Here is a 17,237-nt window from a genome sequence, read left to right as displayed (position 1 = left end):
AGTCCCTATTATTACTACATTTATAATAATGCTAACAATGCTAGTATTAGCCTCCAATGCTTGTCATGAGCACCGAGGAATATTTAGAGAACATTTAGTGAACAATGAAGAGTACTTATTGAGCACCTCCAAATGCCTGGCACTACACTTAGTGCTTTTTAAAATTCATTCGTTTGTTGTATTTTTTAGATTCTACATATAAGTGGTACAGTAAAGACCAATACAGTATTGGTCTTTCTCTGACTTAGTGCATTAAGCATAATACCCTCAAGGTCCATCCATGTTGTTGCAAATGGCAGAATTTCATTCTTTTTTATGGCTGAGTAATACTCCTTTAGATGTATATACTGCATCTACTTTATCCATTCATATGTTGCTGGACACTTAAGTTGCTTCCATGTGTTGGCTATTGTACAATTACTGCTTTTTATGCATAAGCTGGTAGAACAAGGTGGTCGTTCAGGGTGTTTGCTGTGGAATCAAATTTTGTAGGTTCACAGTCCTTTATCCCGATTGTGAACTGGGTAATCTTGTGCAGGATACATGATTTCTTTGTCCCTCAGTTCCCTCATCTGTGACATGGGGATAATCATAATGCCCACCACTCTGGGTGGCTGTGAGGATTCAGTGAGTAATACCTGTGAGATACTTGGAACAGAGCTGGGCATGTTTCTGAGCATGGTAAGCTCTCTTTATTGTTTACCTGCTGTTGTTATTTTTATCGCCATTGTTTTCTGACTTAATCATCTCAATAGCGTAGGTATTATCATTATCCTGAGTTAACGTATTGGGTAATTGAGGCCCCGAGAGGGTGGGTCCCTGCCTTAGGTGAGACCCAGAGCCTGTTGGACTCAGAGTGGCATCACCAGGCCTGTTTTGGGGTTTCCCTGTAGACTTCCTGTTTGCGTCTCCTCACTGTTCACAGCAGCCTCTCTGCCCCCCACTTCGGGGGATGCTGAAGGTGAGGGGTCACGCGCTCAGACTCAGGGCCCAGCAGGTAAAGTGTGTGACCAAGTAGCCCCTTACACGCGTCCTGTGTGAGGAGAGGTAAGGACAGTGGCAAAGGGCAGAGCCACATCCTGGACAGAGGGGAAGGCAGCTGCCCCTCAGCCCAGCTCCTGCTTGACACTAAGGCACACACCGCCACTTCTTTGGCTTCTTCAAGATAAGTTGGAAATCTGTCGTATTAAGTAAAATCTGCCCAGTTATTAAGCATCAGCCACTATCTGTTTTTAGATATTGGGTAGAGCAGCGGTCCCCAAACTTTTTGGTACCAGGGACCGTTTTCGTGGAAGACAATTTTTCCAAGGACTGGGGCGTGAGGGGGTGGGGTGGGGGGGGATGGTTTCGAGATGACTCTAGCGCATTACTTTTATTGTGCACTTTATTTCTAGTATTACATCAGCTCCATCTCCGATCATCGGGCATTAGATCCTGGGGGTTGGGGACCCCTGGGGTAGAGCAAGTAGCACCTTTATGGGCTGAACGTGTCCCGTGAGTTACCAGTTCTGCTATAGATCCCAGGGGCAAAATGAGACCCCTGGCTCCTGCACTTCATGAAGGAGGGTCTCCAAAGCCAGGGAGATTTAACTGGCTGCCTCTGGAGGTTGATCCCCCAGCTGAGACCATTCTTGAGGAGGAGACAGGCTCCCTACCCCTTAGCTTGAGCCTCATACACCCTCTCTGCTGGGACTGGTCCCAACCTCTGCTCTGTGATTTTTTTTTTCCTCCCTCACCTATAGCCACAACTGTCCATCTCTGTGCATTGGAGGAGGTTGAGCAGCATCAGAAAGCTATCACCAGAATTCTCCAGCAACACGAAGAGGACAAGAAGAAATGGGCACAGAAGGTGAGTCCCACAGCCCCTCTCTGTTCCTCCTGCTCGGCTAACCATGTTAAATCCCAGAGTGAGGCCATCTTTGGGTTTTATTGTTGGTGTATCTCTTACTTGTCTTGCCAGGAAGAGAGTCCTTTATCTGTTGAACAAATATTTGGAACTGCAGGCATATATTTCATTATATTCATTCTGTGCAATAAAAGGTGGGGAAACACTAACATAACAAAGGGCTTCCTGCCTTCGATCGCATCAGGATTAGAAGATTCCAAAATCCCTTTCCACCTGGTAAATCTCTGGGAGCCCCCTTCTAAGCCCTAAAGAGGGCAAAGGCAGCCACACCTGCTGTGTCTTGGAGGCCTTGTGCCCTCTCTGGGCACGTATCATTCCCATCACTCAGATCAGCGGGTAGGACTCTGATCACCGATCTCCAAAAGGCTCCGGGGTCGGTGAGTGAATAAATGAGGCTGCCCTGAACTGACTCAGTCTCATCCTGCTCTGGACCCTCCGCCCCCAGGTGGAGGAGAGGGAACTAGAGCTTGGAGAGAAACTGGATGAACAGCGAAGAGTCCTGGAGGGAGAGCATGCGGAGGCCCTGAGAGGTAAGGACAAGATGCACTTGGGAAGGTGTGGAACGGACTCCTCTGTTCCACCTGCTGAGTTCAGACGGGACTCCCACCGTCCCCTCCCTCCCACCTCTGGTCCATAAGCAGTTGGTCACTTCAGGGCTAGAGTTTGCAGGGTCCTTCGACTTGTCCTTTCAGGCATGTAAAATCTGACCCCATCCTTTGTCTTACCTTAGTTTGAGAGGTGTTTTTCCTTTCCATTTTAAAAGCAATTCGTATTCATTACAGGAAATTTGGAAAACCTTGACAAATAGGAGAATTTTAAAATATCTGTTTTCCTTCCCCACAATGATGATGGCTCTTACAATTTATGGTTAGGTTGATTATTTTTTTCAAGTAACTTTCTTTCCTTTTACATGTGATGTGCTCATCAAAGAAAATTTAGAATGTATGGATTAAACAAAAAGATCTTACAGCATAATGGCTGGATTTCAGACTCTGCAAATGGTCTCTGGGTTTGAATCCCAGCTTCACCATTTACCAGCTGTGTAACCTTGAAGAAAATTAGTTAACCCTTGTTCATAGGGTCTTTATGAGAATCAAACAATTTAATTTATAGTTAGATAGATAGACAGATAGATAGATAGGTAGATGAAGGAATCTAGAACAGTCCCTGATAGTTCACAAGATACTTAGCAAGTATTTATTAGTAATTATTATTTTATTACTGAGAAAATTAAAATTGTATATAATTCCACCCAGAACTAATCACTGCTGCCCCTTTGTTATAGATCCCTTTTACTTCTTTTGTGTGTATTTACCTAGAATATATATCTATGCACACACACACACTTTGCGGGGAGGAGATAAATTGATTTTTTCACTTTGAACTGTATTAACATCTTGTCATTAAACTCCTGTAGCACAGTTTTAGTAACTACATAGCATTCCAGTGTGTACCCTTGTTCATTTAACTGAGCCCCTTTGGTTAGGCATTTCGGCAGTTTCAAACTTTTGCCATTGTTTATAATAGCAGTGATACTTACACAGTGAACCTCATTTTGTAAAATCTTTGCCACACTCATGATTTTATCATTAGAATAACATCCTAGTAGGGTTGGTATGGCAAAGTTTATGTACGTATATCTTTTATTTTGGTAAAATACACATAAGATTTACCATTAGTGACATTTACTCCATTCACAGTGCCCTGCAACCATCACCACTGTCCACTTCCAGAACTCTCTCATCCTAAAGGCAAACCCCATACCCACTAAGCAGTCACTCCCAAACCCCACCGTCACCCTTCCAACCCCCCAGCAACTTCCGATCTGCTCTGAGTCTCATGGCTTTGCCACTGCGGACACTCATGTAAATGGAATCATTACAACCCCTACATCTGGCTTCCTTCACCCAGCATAACATTCCAAGGCTCATCCATGCTGCAGTGTGCATTTGCACTCCATTCCTTTTTCTCCCCCCATTTAAAAAATTACTCCATTCCTTTTTGTGGCTGAATAATATTCCATTGCCTGGGCACCCCACACTCTCTTATCCATTCATCAGTTGATGGATACCTGGGCTACGAACCAGTGCCACCAGTACAAGCACCTGCTTGAACACCTGCTTTCAGTTCCCCTGGGTGTACGCTTAGGAGTAGAACTGCTGGGTCACATGGTAATTCTATGCTTAACTTTTTGAGAAACCACCAAACTGTTTTCCACAGTGGCTGCACCACTTTCAGTTCCCCTGGGTGTACGCTTAGGAGTAGAACTGCTGGGTCACATGGTAATTCTATGCTTAACTTTTTGAGAAACCACCAAACTGTTTTCCACAGTGGCTGCACCACTTTTCAGTTCCAACAGCAATGCACAAGGGTTCCAATTGCACCACATCCTTGCCAACACTTGTTAGTTTCCATTGTTGTTGCTATTATTATTACTGTCATCCTAGTGAGCGCAAAGTGGTATCTCATCATGGTTTTGATTTGCATTTCCCTAATGACTAATTTTGCTGAGCATCTTTTCATGTGCATGTTGGCCATTTATATAGCTTCTTTGGGGAAGGTTATCTAGATTTTTGATGCTATTGAAATTGACCTTGAAAATGTTACACCAATTTTTCTTTAATCATCAGTATTTGTATGACTTTCCCCCAGAATTATTTATCTTTTTTAAAACACAGTTAAGATTATTTTATATGTAAAATTTTATCTTGTTCTTTTTATTTAACATTGTATCAAACATGTGTCCAAGTAATTCTTCTGCTACCACAATGTAAAATCTAGACCACTGCATACATGGTTTTCCTTATTTCCTGTGAGTCTAGACATATAGATTTTAACTATTGTAAGTAACACTGCACTAAATGTGTTTTGCTTAAAGATGTGCCCCTATTTTACATTATATCCTTAGATTCCCAGAAATGGAATAACTAGAACAGAGGTCTGAACAATTTTAAGAATCTTGAAACATATTGCAACATAAGCGCAATTTTGAAATAGAATTGAAGCCGTTGCCCTGGGAATTTGAAGGGTTGCATTTTAATACTAATACACCCCGTGAAACTGGGTCTGTCACTGGACCTTAGTTCACTTTCTATATCTCTAAAACCTACCTTGAATCTCCTTTCAGTATGTGTATCTCTAAAATCTTCCTTCCCTCCCTCTCAAGGCTATTATGGGAAAACAACTTTCTTCTCCAAGCGGAGCATTGCTTTGATATTAATTTTAGCATTGTAAATATATTGATAAGAAAATTTTCCTACTGTAAAAACCCCAGATGGGAAGGGACTGCCTGTCTTGAGTTCTTCCCATCAGTCAGAATTCTTTCATAGTTACTTTTAAATTGCTTGGCACCGATTAGGTGCTGCCTAAGTGTGTATTAAATGAATGACTAAAAGCACAGCATGGGGGAAGTATAACTGGGAGAGGCTAGTGGTGGTTTTTCACACTTGATAACCTTGTTTTTTATTTTCTTTTTGTTTTTATTTTTTAATTATTATACATTAAAATTGACTTTCTGATATACAGTTTCATAAACTTTAACACATGTGTAGATTCGTACAACCGTCACCATAATCCAATATAGAACAGTTGCAACACCCCCAAAACGCTCTCTCAGGCTGCCCATTTGTATTCACATCCTCTCCCACCCCAACCCCTGACAACCACTGATCTGTTCTCCACCACTATGGTTTTATCTTTTTGAGACTGTTAGAGAAACAAAATAATACAATATAATTTTTAACATTGTCTTCTTTCCCTCATCATGATGCCTTTGAGAGTCATCTAAGTGGCTGGGTGTATCAATAGTACCTTCTTTTTCATGGTTGAGTTGATCTAGTGTTCACTCATCCCCTTGTCCCAGCGGGGACAGGTAGTTTCCAACTTGAGGCAGTTATGAATAGAGCTCTTCTAAACATTTGTGTACAGGTCTCTGTGGGTTCTTAAGTTTCTTGGGTAAACACCTAGGAGTGGAATGGGTATGATAAATGTATGTTCAGCTTTATGAGAAATGACTAAACTGTTTTCCTAAGGGACCATCATTTTACATTCCCATCAGGGAAGGATGAGTTCCACTGTTCCTTTTCACCAACACTTGTCAATACTTTTTTTTTTTGCTGTTCTAATAAATAAGCAGTGATGACTCACTGTGGGCGTAATTTGCATTTCAGTAATGACTAATCACGTTGAACTTCTCTTCTTGTGTTTATTTGCTGTCTGTATAACCTCGTTGGTAAAATGTCTGTTCAAATCCTTTGCCCATTTTAATTAGCTTGTTTGTTCTTACTGGAGAGCGTTGAGAGATCTTTATATCTTTTGGATACAAGTCCTCTGTATTTGCAAATATTTTCTCCTAGTCTGTGTGGGTGTTTTGCTTTTGTTTTGTTTTTTTCTTTTTCATTCTCTTAATGGCTTTCACAAGGCAAAGCTTTTAACTTTGATAAATTCCAAAGTTATTTTTTCTTTTATCAGTTATGCTTTCGGTGTCATATCTAAGAACTCTTTGCTGAACTCTAGGTAACAAAGATCTTCTATGTTTTCTTCCAAAAGTTATACGGTTTTAAGTTTTACATTTAGGTATATGATCCATATAATCATGTGATTTTTCTTCTTTATACTGTCAACATGGTAGATTGCAGTGATTTGAGTTTTCAAATTTTGGACTTGTGTTACAAAACCCCACTTGGTCTTTTTATATATTGCTGAATTTGATTTGCTAATATTTTACTGAAGATGTTTATGTCTATGTTCATAAGGGCTACTGGTCTGTAGTATTTTCTTGTACCATCTGTCTGGTTTCAGTATCAGGGTAAAGCTTGCCTCGTGGAATGAGTTGGGAAATGCCCCTTCCTCTTCTTTTTTTTTTTTTTTTTTTTTTGGGTATGCGGGCCTCCCTCCGCCGTAGCCCCTCCCGCCGCGGAGCACAGGCTCCGGACGCGCAGGCCCAGCGGCCACGGCCCACGGGCCCAGCCGCTCCGCGGCACGCGGGACCCTCCCAGACCGGGGCGCGAACCCGGCTCCCCTGCATCGGCAGGCGGACGCGCAACCACTGCGCCACCAGGGAAGCCCGCCCCTTCCTCTTCTATCTCTAAAAGAGATTGTATAGAGTTGGTACTATATCATTTTTAAATATTCAGTAGAATTTATCAGAGAAACCTAAAGATTTAAACACACTTGACCAAAGAGGATATACAGAGAGCAAATAAACACAGGAAAAGATGGGCTTGGACATTTCCTTTTCAGAAAGTATTTAAGTACAGATTTAACTTCAATAGTTAAAGGAATGTCCAGGTTATGTATTTTTTTCTTGGATGAGTTTTGGAAGTTTGTAGTTTTTCAGTAATTGGTTCTCTTTATCTAAGCTGTCAAGTTTATGTGCATAGGAATTGTTCATAGTGGTCCCTTAGTATTGTTTTAAATATCTTCCGTATCTATAATGCTATCCCCTCTTAAGTTTCTGTAATTGGTAATCTGTGCATTTAATTTTTTTTCTCTGTCAGTCTTGCTTGAGGTTTATCAATTTTAGTAATCCTTTCCAAGAATCAGCTTTCGGTTCCATTGATTTCTTTTTCCTATTTTTCTATTTTCAATCTCACTGACTTCTCTTTTTATTTCCTTCCTCCTGCTTGCTTGCTTTGTATCTAGTCAGCTCTTTTTTTTCTAGTTTTTTAAACTAGAAGTTTATTGATTTGAGACCTATCTCCTTTTCTAACATAAACACTTGGTGCTATAAATTTCCCCCTCAGCACTGCATTCTCTGCATCCTACAAATTGATGTTTTATATTTTTATTTTTGTTCAGTTCAAAATATATTCAAGGGAGACTACCTTGAGACTTCCTCTTTGGCTCACTGAACATTTAGAAGTGTATTTCCTTCCAAGTGTTTGGACATTTTCCAGTTCTCTTTTTGTTACTATTTCCAGTTTGATTCCATTATGGTCAGAGAACACAGTTTATATTTCATTTCTTTTATAATATTTTACAGCTTGTTTTATGATTCAGGATATGGTCTATCTTGTGAATGTTTCATGTGCACTTGGAAAGAATGTGTATTGAGTATTTTATAAATGAATTAATTAAAACAAGTCATTGACAGTATTGTTCAGTTTATATTCTTACTGTCTGTCTACCTTTTCTATCGAATACTGAGGAGTGTTGACGTCTTCAACTGTAATTGTGTATTTGTCTGTTTCTCCTTTCAGTTCTGTTTTTGCTTCATGTAATTTGAAGAATGACTGTTCAATTATAAATATTTAAGGTTTGTTATGTCTTCCTGGAGAATGGACCCCTTTATCATGATGTAGTGTATGTCTTCATCCCTGAGAATCTTCCTTATTCTTTTTTTTTTTAAATTTTATTTATTTTTTGGTTGTGCCAGGTCTTAGTCGCAGCAGGAGGGCTCTTTAGTTGCGGCTCACCAGCTCCTTAGTTGCAGCTCGTGGGCTCCTTAGTTGCGGCATGCATGTGGGATCTGGTTCCCTGACCAGGGATCGAACCCGCATCCCCAGCAGTGGGAGGTGGATTCTTAATCACTGCACCACCAGGGAAGTCCCGAGAATCTTCCTTATTCTTAAATGTTGCTTTTCCACTCTTACTTTTAACCTACCTATGACATATTTAACGTAGGTTTTGTAGGGACCCTGGTGGTCCAGTGGTTACAACTCTGTGCTTTCACTGCCGAGGGCATGGGTTCGATCCCTGGTCGGGGAACTGAGATCCTGTGAGCCTCACGGCACGGCCAAAAACAAACAAAAAAAGTAGGTGTTATATCATGTCAATAGCACATAGTTGGGGTTTCTTTTATTTGGAGTGTTTAGGCAGTTTAATGTTGTTATTGATATGGTTGAATTTAGGTCTGTCGTTTTGGTATTTGTCTTCTGTTTGTTCTGTTTTTTATCCTCTATTTTCCCTTCCCTGCTTTCTTTTGGAGTATCTGAACATTTTTTAGTATTCCTTTTTACCTTACCTATTCTCTTTTACTATATCTCTTTGTGTATGTATATATGTGTGTATGGGTATGTATGTATTAGTGTTGCTCTAAGAATTACGACATGCGTAACAGTCTACTTAGAATTAATCTTACCAGTTCAAGTGGAATGTACAAACCTTATAATCATATAGGTCTATCATCTCTCCTTTTTGTTGTACTTAGTCTTATGTATTACATCTGCATACACTGAATACCCCATCAGACAATGTTATAATTTTTGCTTTTAGCCATCAATATTTTAAAGAGCTCAAAGGAAAAAGAATAGTCTATTACATTTACCCAGGTGTTTACCAGTTCTGTTGTTCTTCCTAAATTCCTGAAGTTCCAAGTTGCCCTCTGGTACCATTTGCTTTCTATTTAAAGAATTTCCTTGAGCAGTTCTTTTAGAGCAGGTCTATTGGTGATGAATTTTTAGTGTTCCTTCATCTAGAATTTCTTTATTTCACCTTCTTTCCTGAAGGATATTTTTACTGAAGATAGGATTCTTGATTTACAGTTCTTTTATTTCAGCAGTTTTAAAATGTTCTTATGCCTTCTAGTCTCCAAGCTTTCTAATGAGAAATCCACAACTCATTCAAACTTATTTCTTCTATGTAATGCATCATTTTTCTTTGATTCTGTTCCAGATTTTTTATTATTAGTTTTTTTTAACACCTTTATTGGAGTATAATTACTTTACAATGGTGTGTTAGTTTCTGCTTTATAACAAAGTGACTCAGCTATACATATACATATATCCCCATATCTCCTCCCTCTTGCATCTCCCTCCCACCCTCCCTATTCCACCCCTCTAGGTGGACACAAAGTACTGAGCTGATCTCCCTGTGCTATGCGGCTGCTTCCCACTAGCTGTTTTACATTTGGTAGTGTATATAAGTCCATGCTACTCTCTCACTTTGTCCCAGCTTACCCTTCCCCCTCCCCCTCCTCAAGTCCATTCTCTATGTCTGCGTCTTTATTCCTGTCCTGCCCCTAGGTTCTTCATAACCTTTTTTTTTTTTTTTAGATTCCATATATATGTGTTAGCATATGGTATTTGTTTTTCTCTTTCTGACTTCACTCTGTATGACAGTCTCTAGGTCCATCCACCTTGCTACAAATAACTCAATTTCATTTCTTTTTATGGCTGATTGTTATTAGTTTTTAAAAATGATACATCTGAGTGTGGATTTCGTTGGGTTTACTTTGATGTTCAGTGAGCATCTTTAATCTGTAGGATTATGTTTTGCCAAATTTGGGAAGCATTCAACCATTCCTTTCTATAGTTTTCCTGCGCTGCATCCTTTCTGAGTCTTTGACTCAGATGTCAGATATCCTGAGATTATCTTTTGGGTCCCTGAGGCTCTGTCCATTTTTTTCCAATATTTTTTCACTTTCTTTCAGATTGGGTAATTTCTATTGATCTTCAAAAGTTCACTAGCTCTTTTTTATGTCATCTCTGTTCTTCTAGTGAGCCCACCAAGTGAGTTTTTTACTTCATTTTTTTGTTCTAAAATTCCCTCCTAGTTTTAATGTTTGGTTACACTTTCTAGTTTTCCATTCTTTTGAAGAGTGTTCACCCTTATTTCAGAGCATTTGTATAGTGGCTTCCTTAAAGTCCCTTAATAATTCCAACATCTGTGGCTTCTCACGGTTGGCATCTGTTGAATGTCTTTTCTCAGGAGAATTGAGATTTTCCCACTTCTTTGTATGCTGAGTATTTAGAAGTGCAAGCTAAGGAATTTTGGATTTGTATGCTGGGCAATTTTGTATTGCATTCTGGATATTTTGGATGTTTGAATACATCAGATTCTGGGTCTTGTTTAAATTAAATGTACTGGTTGAGTGGTACTTTGAATTCTGATCTTCTTGCCCAGTCTGCCTGCTACCATTTACTTTTCAGAGTCTGAAAATAGTTGTTCCACTCATTCTGTCCTGGTTGTATAGCTAAATTCAGTAGACTGCATGGAGTGTGCTTCCTCCATCTTACCTGGAAACAAACCTGTCTTGATAGGCCAATTAATTAAGCGCATAATTTATAAAAATTAAGCCTGTGGTTTTTATATAGCTGATCTTATCAATTTTTGACAGCTCTATCACATTTATGTTACTGAACATTCTTTTCCTTGTGTCACTGCGCACTGTGACACAGGCCCCTTATATACCTGGGCCTTGGGCTGTACTACACTTTCCTGTTGTCTGTGCTATTTCCCATCCCACCCAGTGACTAGTCATTTCCCTCTTATCTTCTTTCAGCCAAGACAAGGTTGGAATTTTCCAAAAGGAACTTTGTAGAGGAGGCAGGATGAAAAATAAACTCTGTGAATTTGGAGAGTGATAAGTCCAGCTCTGCACAGCACTGCCCAGCCTGGAAAGCCCTTGCGTGTCCTTTTCTCACCCCTTAGAGACAACTAGGCCAGGCTTATTTTGACCCATTTCACAACTGAGTTAACAGGAATTTTAGGTATTTCAAGCGATCTCCTCCAGGTTTCTCAGTTTTAAAGAAGCAGAATTAGGACCAGGTAGATTTCCTGGCCCCAAACCTAATGTACTTACTGTAGTTTTGTGCCATAGTTTGACAACTAATGAGTCAATGATTTTGTGATCTGGCTAACCCAACTTATAGAACATTGGCCCTGTGCATTTTCCACAGCATGCTGTGGCCTGAGATTAACAGCCTGCCGCAGATCTTTGGATCTTCCCCTCAGCCAGGTGTGGGTGGCACCCACAATCTGGTAGGGTTCACAATTCTTCCCAGGATCTTATTTGTTTCCCCTTCCATGAGCTTCTATTAAATATCTACTCTAGTTCTGGTACAGCCCCAAGCCCATGAGATAGGAGGAAGAATAAAAGCATTCTCAGACTCCTGGCCCCCATGATCCCAGGGGGTCACCTGGGCTCTCTGAAGCTCATGGGGCCTGCCTGACAGCTTTAGGGTGAAGTATCAGGGATCTGAGCTCACAGTGGTCTCCTTTCCCTCCAGTCCTCCAGGCCTCCCATGAGCAGGATAAAGAAGCCCTTACCCACTCCTTCCAGGAGGCCAAGGTGGCCCTGCAGGTGAGACGGGTTGGGCCATGTCAGTCTCTGTGATGTGGCCACCACACTATTATATTAGCTCAGGAGGACTTGGTCTGAGATAAGGGTTGGCCTGTTTTTCAAGGCTCCGTTGGGAGCATCTTGGAGACTTCATGGGCCTGGTGCCACAGTGTGATTAGAGTGATGGGTGGATGCACAGGGACCTGTGGAAGCAGGAAGGGAGGTGTCGGACCCAATCTCGCTGGTCAGGGATTTCCTAGAGGGATTGAGATCTAAGCTGGAATCTGAGGGTGGGTTAGAATTTTTCAGATGAAGAAGGGTAGGAGGAGTGCCTTAGGTAGGGGAAAAAAAAAGTGTTTAAAGGCATGGAGGAAAGGGAAAAAATATAGAGTACCTGTGGAACTGAAACAAGTCCAAGATGACTGGGTATAGAGTATAAGTGGGAGATAGCTGAGGCCAGAGAGGGAGGCAAGGACCAAACGGTGGGAGTCTGTGAGCCATAGTAAGGGGGTGCACTATCCTAAAGGCAATGGGCAAGGTTCGGGTGGAAGAAATCCTTGGCAGGGGAGCAGTATGGAGACAGAAATGCACCTGGCAGCTGGAAGAGTGATGTGATGTTGGCTGCAGGAGAAGGCGTGTAGAGGGAGCAGTGAGTGAGAGAAGAGAAAGGGCAAAGACACTGAGCCTGGTTTGCATGTATTTTGAATGCCAGACTACCACCGGCCTTGAATACCCTGGCATCGTCCCCGAGGGTATGGAGAGGTGGGGCTGTGTGTTTCGAGCAGTGGTTGAAGTAGCTAGAGCCTGCATTGTTGGGTAGAGCAACAACAGACTGAAGAACCCAATACTGACCCCTTCCTGTGGGGTGGAGAAGTCCACCTCCAGCCTTATGGGCCAGGGTTTCATCATCTCCATCCCACTCCCTTCTCCAGGAGACCACTGACAGACTGACCGCACAGCTGGAGGCCTTCCAGGCCAAGGTGAAGAGGGTAGAGGAGTCCATACTGAGCCAAGACTACAAGAAGCACATCCAGGTAGACAGCAGTTCACCCGCAGCTTCTCCTCCTTCAATCTCCAGGGAGGTCCAGGTCTGGGCAACAGGAAAGTCCAGTCCCTCTTCAAGGACAGGGCTCAGACCCGACACTCTTACCTTCACAAGGGTCTGGAAGAAACAGTGTCCCCATGTCACTGAAGGGGAAGGTAAGGTTCAGAGAGAGGCATATGGGATGGTCAAGTGCTCAGGCTCTGGACTCAGAACTAGGTGCAAAGAGCAAACCTACCCCTTAGCACAAGCGATTTGACCTCTGTGAACCATGGTTTCCCCATCTGTGACGGTGTGAGCACAGCATGCACTGTTGAATAGAGTAAGATAAAGCACGTTAAGCACTTTCCATGGGCCAAGAGAGGGAGGTGACTTGTGAAAATCAGAGCTGGGGGCAGAGTGTGTAGGAGGGAGGTCGCCCGTGCCCTGTTGCCCCCTCTGCCGGATGGTCTGCTGAGATCACTCTGCGTTCCTGTCTAGGAGTACGGGAGCCCCAGCCAGTTCTGGGAGCAGGAGCTGGAGAGCTTACACTTTGTCATCGAGATGAAGAACGAGCGAATCCACGAGCTAGACAGGCGGCTGATCCTCATGGAGACAGTGGTCCGTGGCTGGCAGCGGCTGGTGGGGGATGGTAGGGGGGGCAGCTCATGCTTCTGCTTTCTGGGCATTTCCTCTGTCAAGTGTGCAGGGGGAAGGTACTTGGAGGAGGGCCCAGCCTGGTCCATACCAGCTGTGACCTGCCACCTGTGCTGGCCCTTGAGCCGCTGAGGCTGGTCCGGGTCCAACCATGCCTCCTTGTCATCCGGGTCCTATACTTTTCTTGACTGCTTATGTTGCTGTCACTTGGGTGACACTGGGCAGGTAGCCGGGCTAATCAGGAGAGGCTGGCAGATGTCACAGGCCGGGCAGGGGCTGAGGAAGAAGTCAAGGCTTAAAAAAAAAAAAAAAAAAGTCAGACAGATTTGGAAAGCCAGAGTCAGCAAGGACAGGCCTGGGCAGTGGTGGGCATTGGGGACACAGGTGGCTTTGTCTCCAGGAGAAGGGAGGCCTTGGGAACCTAGGGTTGAATCCAAACGGATTATGTTACGTTGTCCTGGAAGAAGTTCCCTGTCCTCTTGCGTGGCGCACAACCTAAATTTTAAATCAGACCATCTCAGAGCTTCCCTGTAAAATTTTTTTCAACCCTTTCTGTGGAATAGCATAACAGATACACTTACATTTTTATACATTAGATACTTCTGACTTTTAGAGAACCAAAATACTCTTTCTCTTGTGAACTGATGGAGATTGTAAACAGTAGTGGCGCCCTTCTTTTTTTCATACTCATCTGGCAAAGTGAAAAGTTGGCAGTCCTGTGTTCATGCCTTAGCTGTATTGTTCCAAGTAATCTTATTGCTTCACAAAATGTGACATTTGGTCTCAAGTAAATCAGTGTTTTCAGTGACCGCAGATAAGAGGGAGGTGACAGCACACATTGTGTCGAGTGAGGTTGGTGGCTTTCTGAGCTGGCTCTTATTTGTCACAGAAAGAAAAAAACCTGCTGTTGGAGGAGAAGATCACCACCCTGCAGCTGGAGAACGAGGACCTCCATGCCCGAGGCCGCAACCAGATGGCTGTGTCCAGGTAGCTGCTCCCACCCCCCTCCTCCCATCCCTACCGCTTTTTTTTTGGTGAACTTCCAGTTAGGAGAGTCTCCAAGAGGCCCTGGGGATGGATGGACGTGGGCCCAGGCCTGTCTGGGGAACGCGGCTCCTCTTTGCCTGGGGGTCAGCAAAGGGAAATCCCAAGGGACGGGCTCTGCCTGGAAACAGAAGTCACAGGGCTGATTAATATCTGTTTGTCTCCATCCTGGCTAAGTGGGCTCCATGGGAAAGCCCAATCCAGGAAGAAGGAACAGGAAGCTTAGGGTTCATGAGGCCAAATGAATGAACGACTCAGTTGTAAGGGATCAGTAAATGAGAACTAAGATCATGTGTCAGATGTAATTTGTTGACTACACATTACCTCATCTAATCCTCATCATTACTCTAAGAGCCAGTCAGTCCTGTTACCATTCCCACTTTACAAATTCACCAAGAGTGAATACCTTGTCCAGAGTTACACGTCTCAGTGGTGGAGCAGATCTGAACCCAGAGCTGTCTGCCCGTGAGGGCCACACTCCTTGGTCAACAGCTGGAGGTGCCTTTTGCGGACAGGCAGACGGGGCGGTGGGCCCCCGGGCAGGCTTCCTGGAGAAGTGGGCTGTTCGCTACCGTCGATGGGGACCCCGAGGGGTGGTTCCCCGCAGGCAACGCTGGGCTCTGTCTGTGTCCACAGGCAGCTCTCTGAGGACCTGCTTCTCGCCCGAGAGGCCCTGGAGAAGGAGTCGCAGTTACGCCGGCAGCTCCAGCAGGAGAAAGAGCAGCTGCTGTACCGGGTCCTCGGGGCCGCCACCTCCCCCGCCTTCCCGCTGGCCTCTCGCACCCCCACCGAGGCCTCCTTCCTCGCCACATAGGGCCTGGACCACCGGGATGCCGTGGTCACAGCTTTCTCTCAAGGACTTGGCAGAGAAAACAGCAGGGGCCTCTTGTCCCTAGGAGGGGACAAGGGTGGGAGTGAGATGGGGAGCCGGGACATGTGGCCAGTCAGCCCTGGGGGGCTTGGGCCACGCAGACTCGCCCACAGGGCTTCGGAGGCCCCTCAAGTTGGCGCAGGGGACAAGCAAGAGAAGCCCTTTCCTCCCTCCCCTTCTCTCTGTTCAGGTCGGGGAGTTCTGAGGCTTTCCCCAGGGGCACCCATGCCACATTGGTCATCTGACCAAGAGGAGACAACCCCCTGGTCCTCACTTCCCGCAGCCACCCCCTTCAAAGCCCCACCACGGCCTTTTCTTAGCCTCTGAACCAGTTGGGGGAACTGAACAGACGGCCTTAGTGTCCCATTCTAGGCTTGTCTGAAGTTTAGACTAGGGGCTGGGGGGCAGGGGAGGACAGGGGCCACATGCTGTGAATCAAACTGGGGAGGGTGAGTGGCTGGGAGGGGGGCACTGGAGGCCCTGCCGACTGGGCAGTGAATCGGGCATGGCACCGCTCCCAGGCCCAGAATCCGGTCAGTCTAGGCGTTACCGGCAGACCTGCTCCTCCTGGACCGGGCAAGGCTCACTGCCCGGCACTCCCGGTCCCTCAGCCTCAGTGCCATCAGGACACGGGGGCCACCTAGTGGATCTAAGTACCCGCGACAGCCAGAGCTGGAACCTCATCCCTGTACTGATGAGGAAACCAGGGGAGTGGGACCCGCAGAGCCAGGACTAGCTGGCTAGAATGGGTAGCCAAGTAATTTGGGAACTCTAGGTTCACTCAAACAGCTCTGCAAACTGCAGGGCTCTTCCACTTATAGGGTGATCCCTGCATCCTACCTGGCTTTCCTGGTGTACCTGTCCACATCGCCATGGGCCTGCTCACTGACATCGGGGGGTGGACCCAGTTGCAGGGATAAAAAAAACCTGTCCATCAGCTGCCCCAGGTGCCACCTCTGACTGGGGCACAGTGGGCAGGTAAGAGGCACAATGTACCCCTTCAGGGAAAGGAGGAGCGACTTGGCCAAGGTCACGCCTCATCTGTCATCCAGGGTTCACCTTATCGTACTTTTACTTCCTCCCCAGGCTCTGGGAGGTCATGTCTGAGACTTGGTCTTTCTCCTCCTTGCTCTGACTGCCCCCTACCCTTACCAGTCCTCTCTTTCATTCCTGCTCTCCACTTAATTCCTTCTACCACCCCTGACCCCAGGCCCACGGATCCTGGCCCTCAGCCTCCCCGTCGTCAGTGCAAAGGGGTGGCTCGAATAACTAACCCCAGCAGGCCTGTCCAGTCCTGACTGTCTGTGGAGTCAAGATTCTTCTCAGGAAGTGTTGGGTCATCTGGAAACAATAACAATCCCGCCCCTGTATAAGCATTTTAATTAAATGCTTTCATACACACCTCCCTCCTTGATCTGCAAAAGATCCTCAAAGCAGGTTCTTAACCAGCTTTAGCAGAGAGCAAACTGAGATCACAGGAGCCAATGGGCCTTGCCTGGGGTCCCCCAGCCCCCCGGACCATCGCATGGGAAAAGTCAACTCACAGGAACTGAGGTTTCCTCTGTCATCCCAGACTGCTTTCTTCATTCCCCCAGATCTGGGCTTCATCCATTTCTAGTTCTAGGGGTTCGGATGTGACTCTGTTTCTCCAGCCCTGGGCAAACAGGTTTTCCAGGAGCCTTGGGGACAGCTCTGGAGTGAAACACACACATACTCCTTCCTATAACTTTTCCCA

General features: G+C 44.7%; 1 protein-coding gene across 1 annotated transcript in view; it reads left to right on the top strand.

Moving 5' to 3' along the window:
- CCDC69 (coiled-coil domain containing 69) overlaps nt 1–15,695 on the top strand; it is a 36,553-nt gene extending 20,858 nt beyond the window's left edge. The window contains exons 4-10 of the mRNA XM_028493456.2: nt 1,743–1,849; nt 2,352–2,436; nt 11,857–11,930; nt 12,842–12,943; nt 13,432–13,551; nt 14,477–14,574; nt 15,268–15,695. Coding sequence (XP_028349257.1) covers nt 1,743–1,849; nt 2,352–2,436; nt 11,857–11,930; nt 12,842–12,943; nt 13,432–13,551; nt 14,477–14,574; nt 15,268–15,445 — 764 coding nt within the window. The 3' untranslated portion in view covers nt 15,446–15,695. The remainder of the gene's footprint in view (nt 1–1,742; nt 1,850–2,351; nt 2,437–11,856; nt 11,931–12,841; nt 12,944–13,431; nt 13,552–14,476; nt 14,575–15,267) is intronic.
- Nucleotides 15,696–17,237: the final 1,542 nt, after the last annotated feature.

This window comes from Physeter macrocephalus, chromosome 8 (genome assembly GCF_002837175.3).
Source record: "Physeter macrocephalus isolate SW-GA chromosome 8, ASM283717v5, whole genome shotgun sequence".
NCBI classification, from domain to species: domain Eukaryota; kingdom Metazoa; phylum Chordata; class Mammalia; order Artiodactyla; family Physeteridae; genus Physeter; species Physeter macrocephalus.
This window is presented reverse-complemented; position numbering and strand designations above follow the sequence as displayed.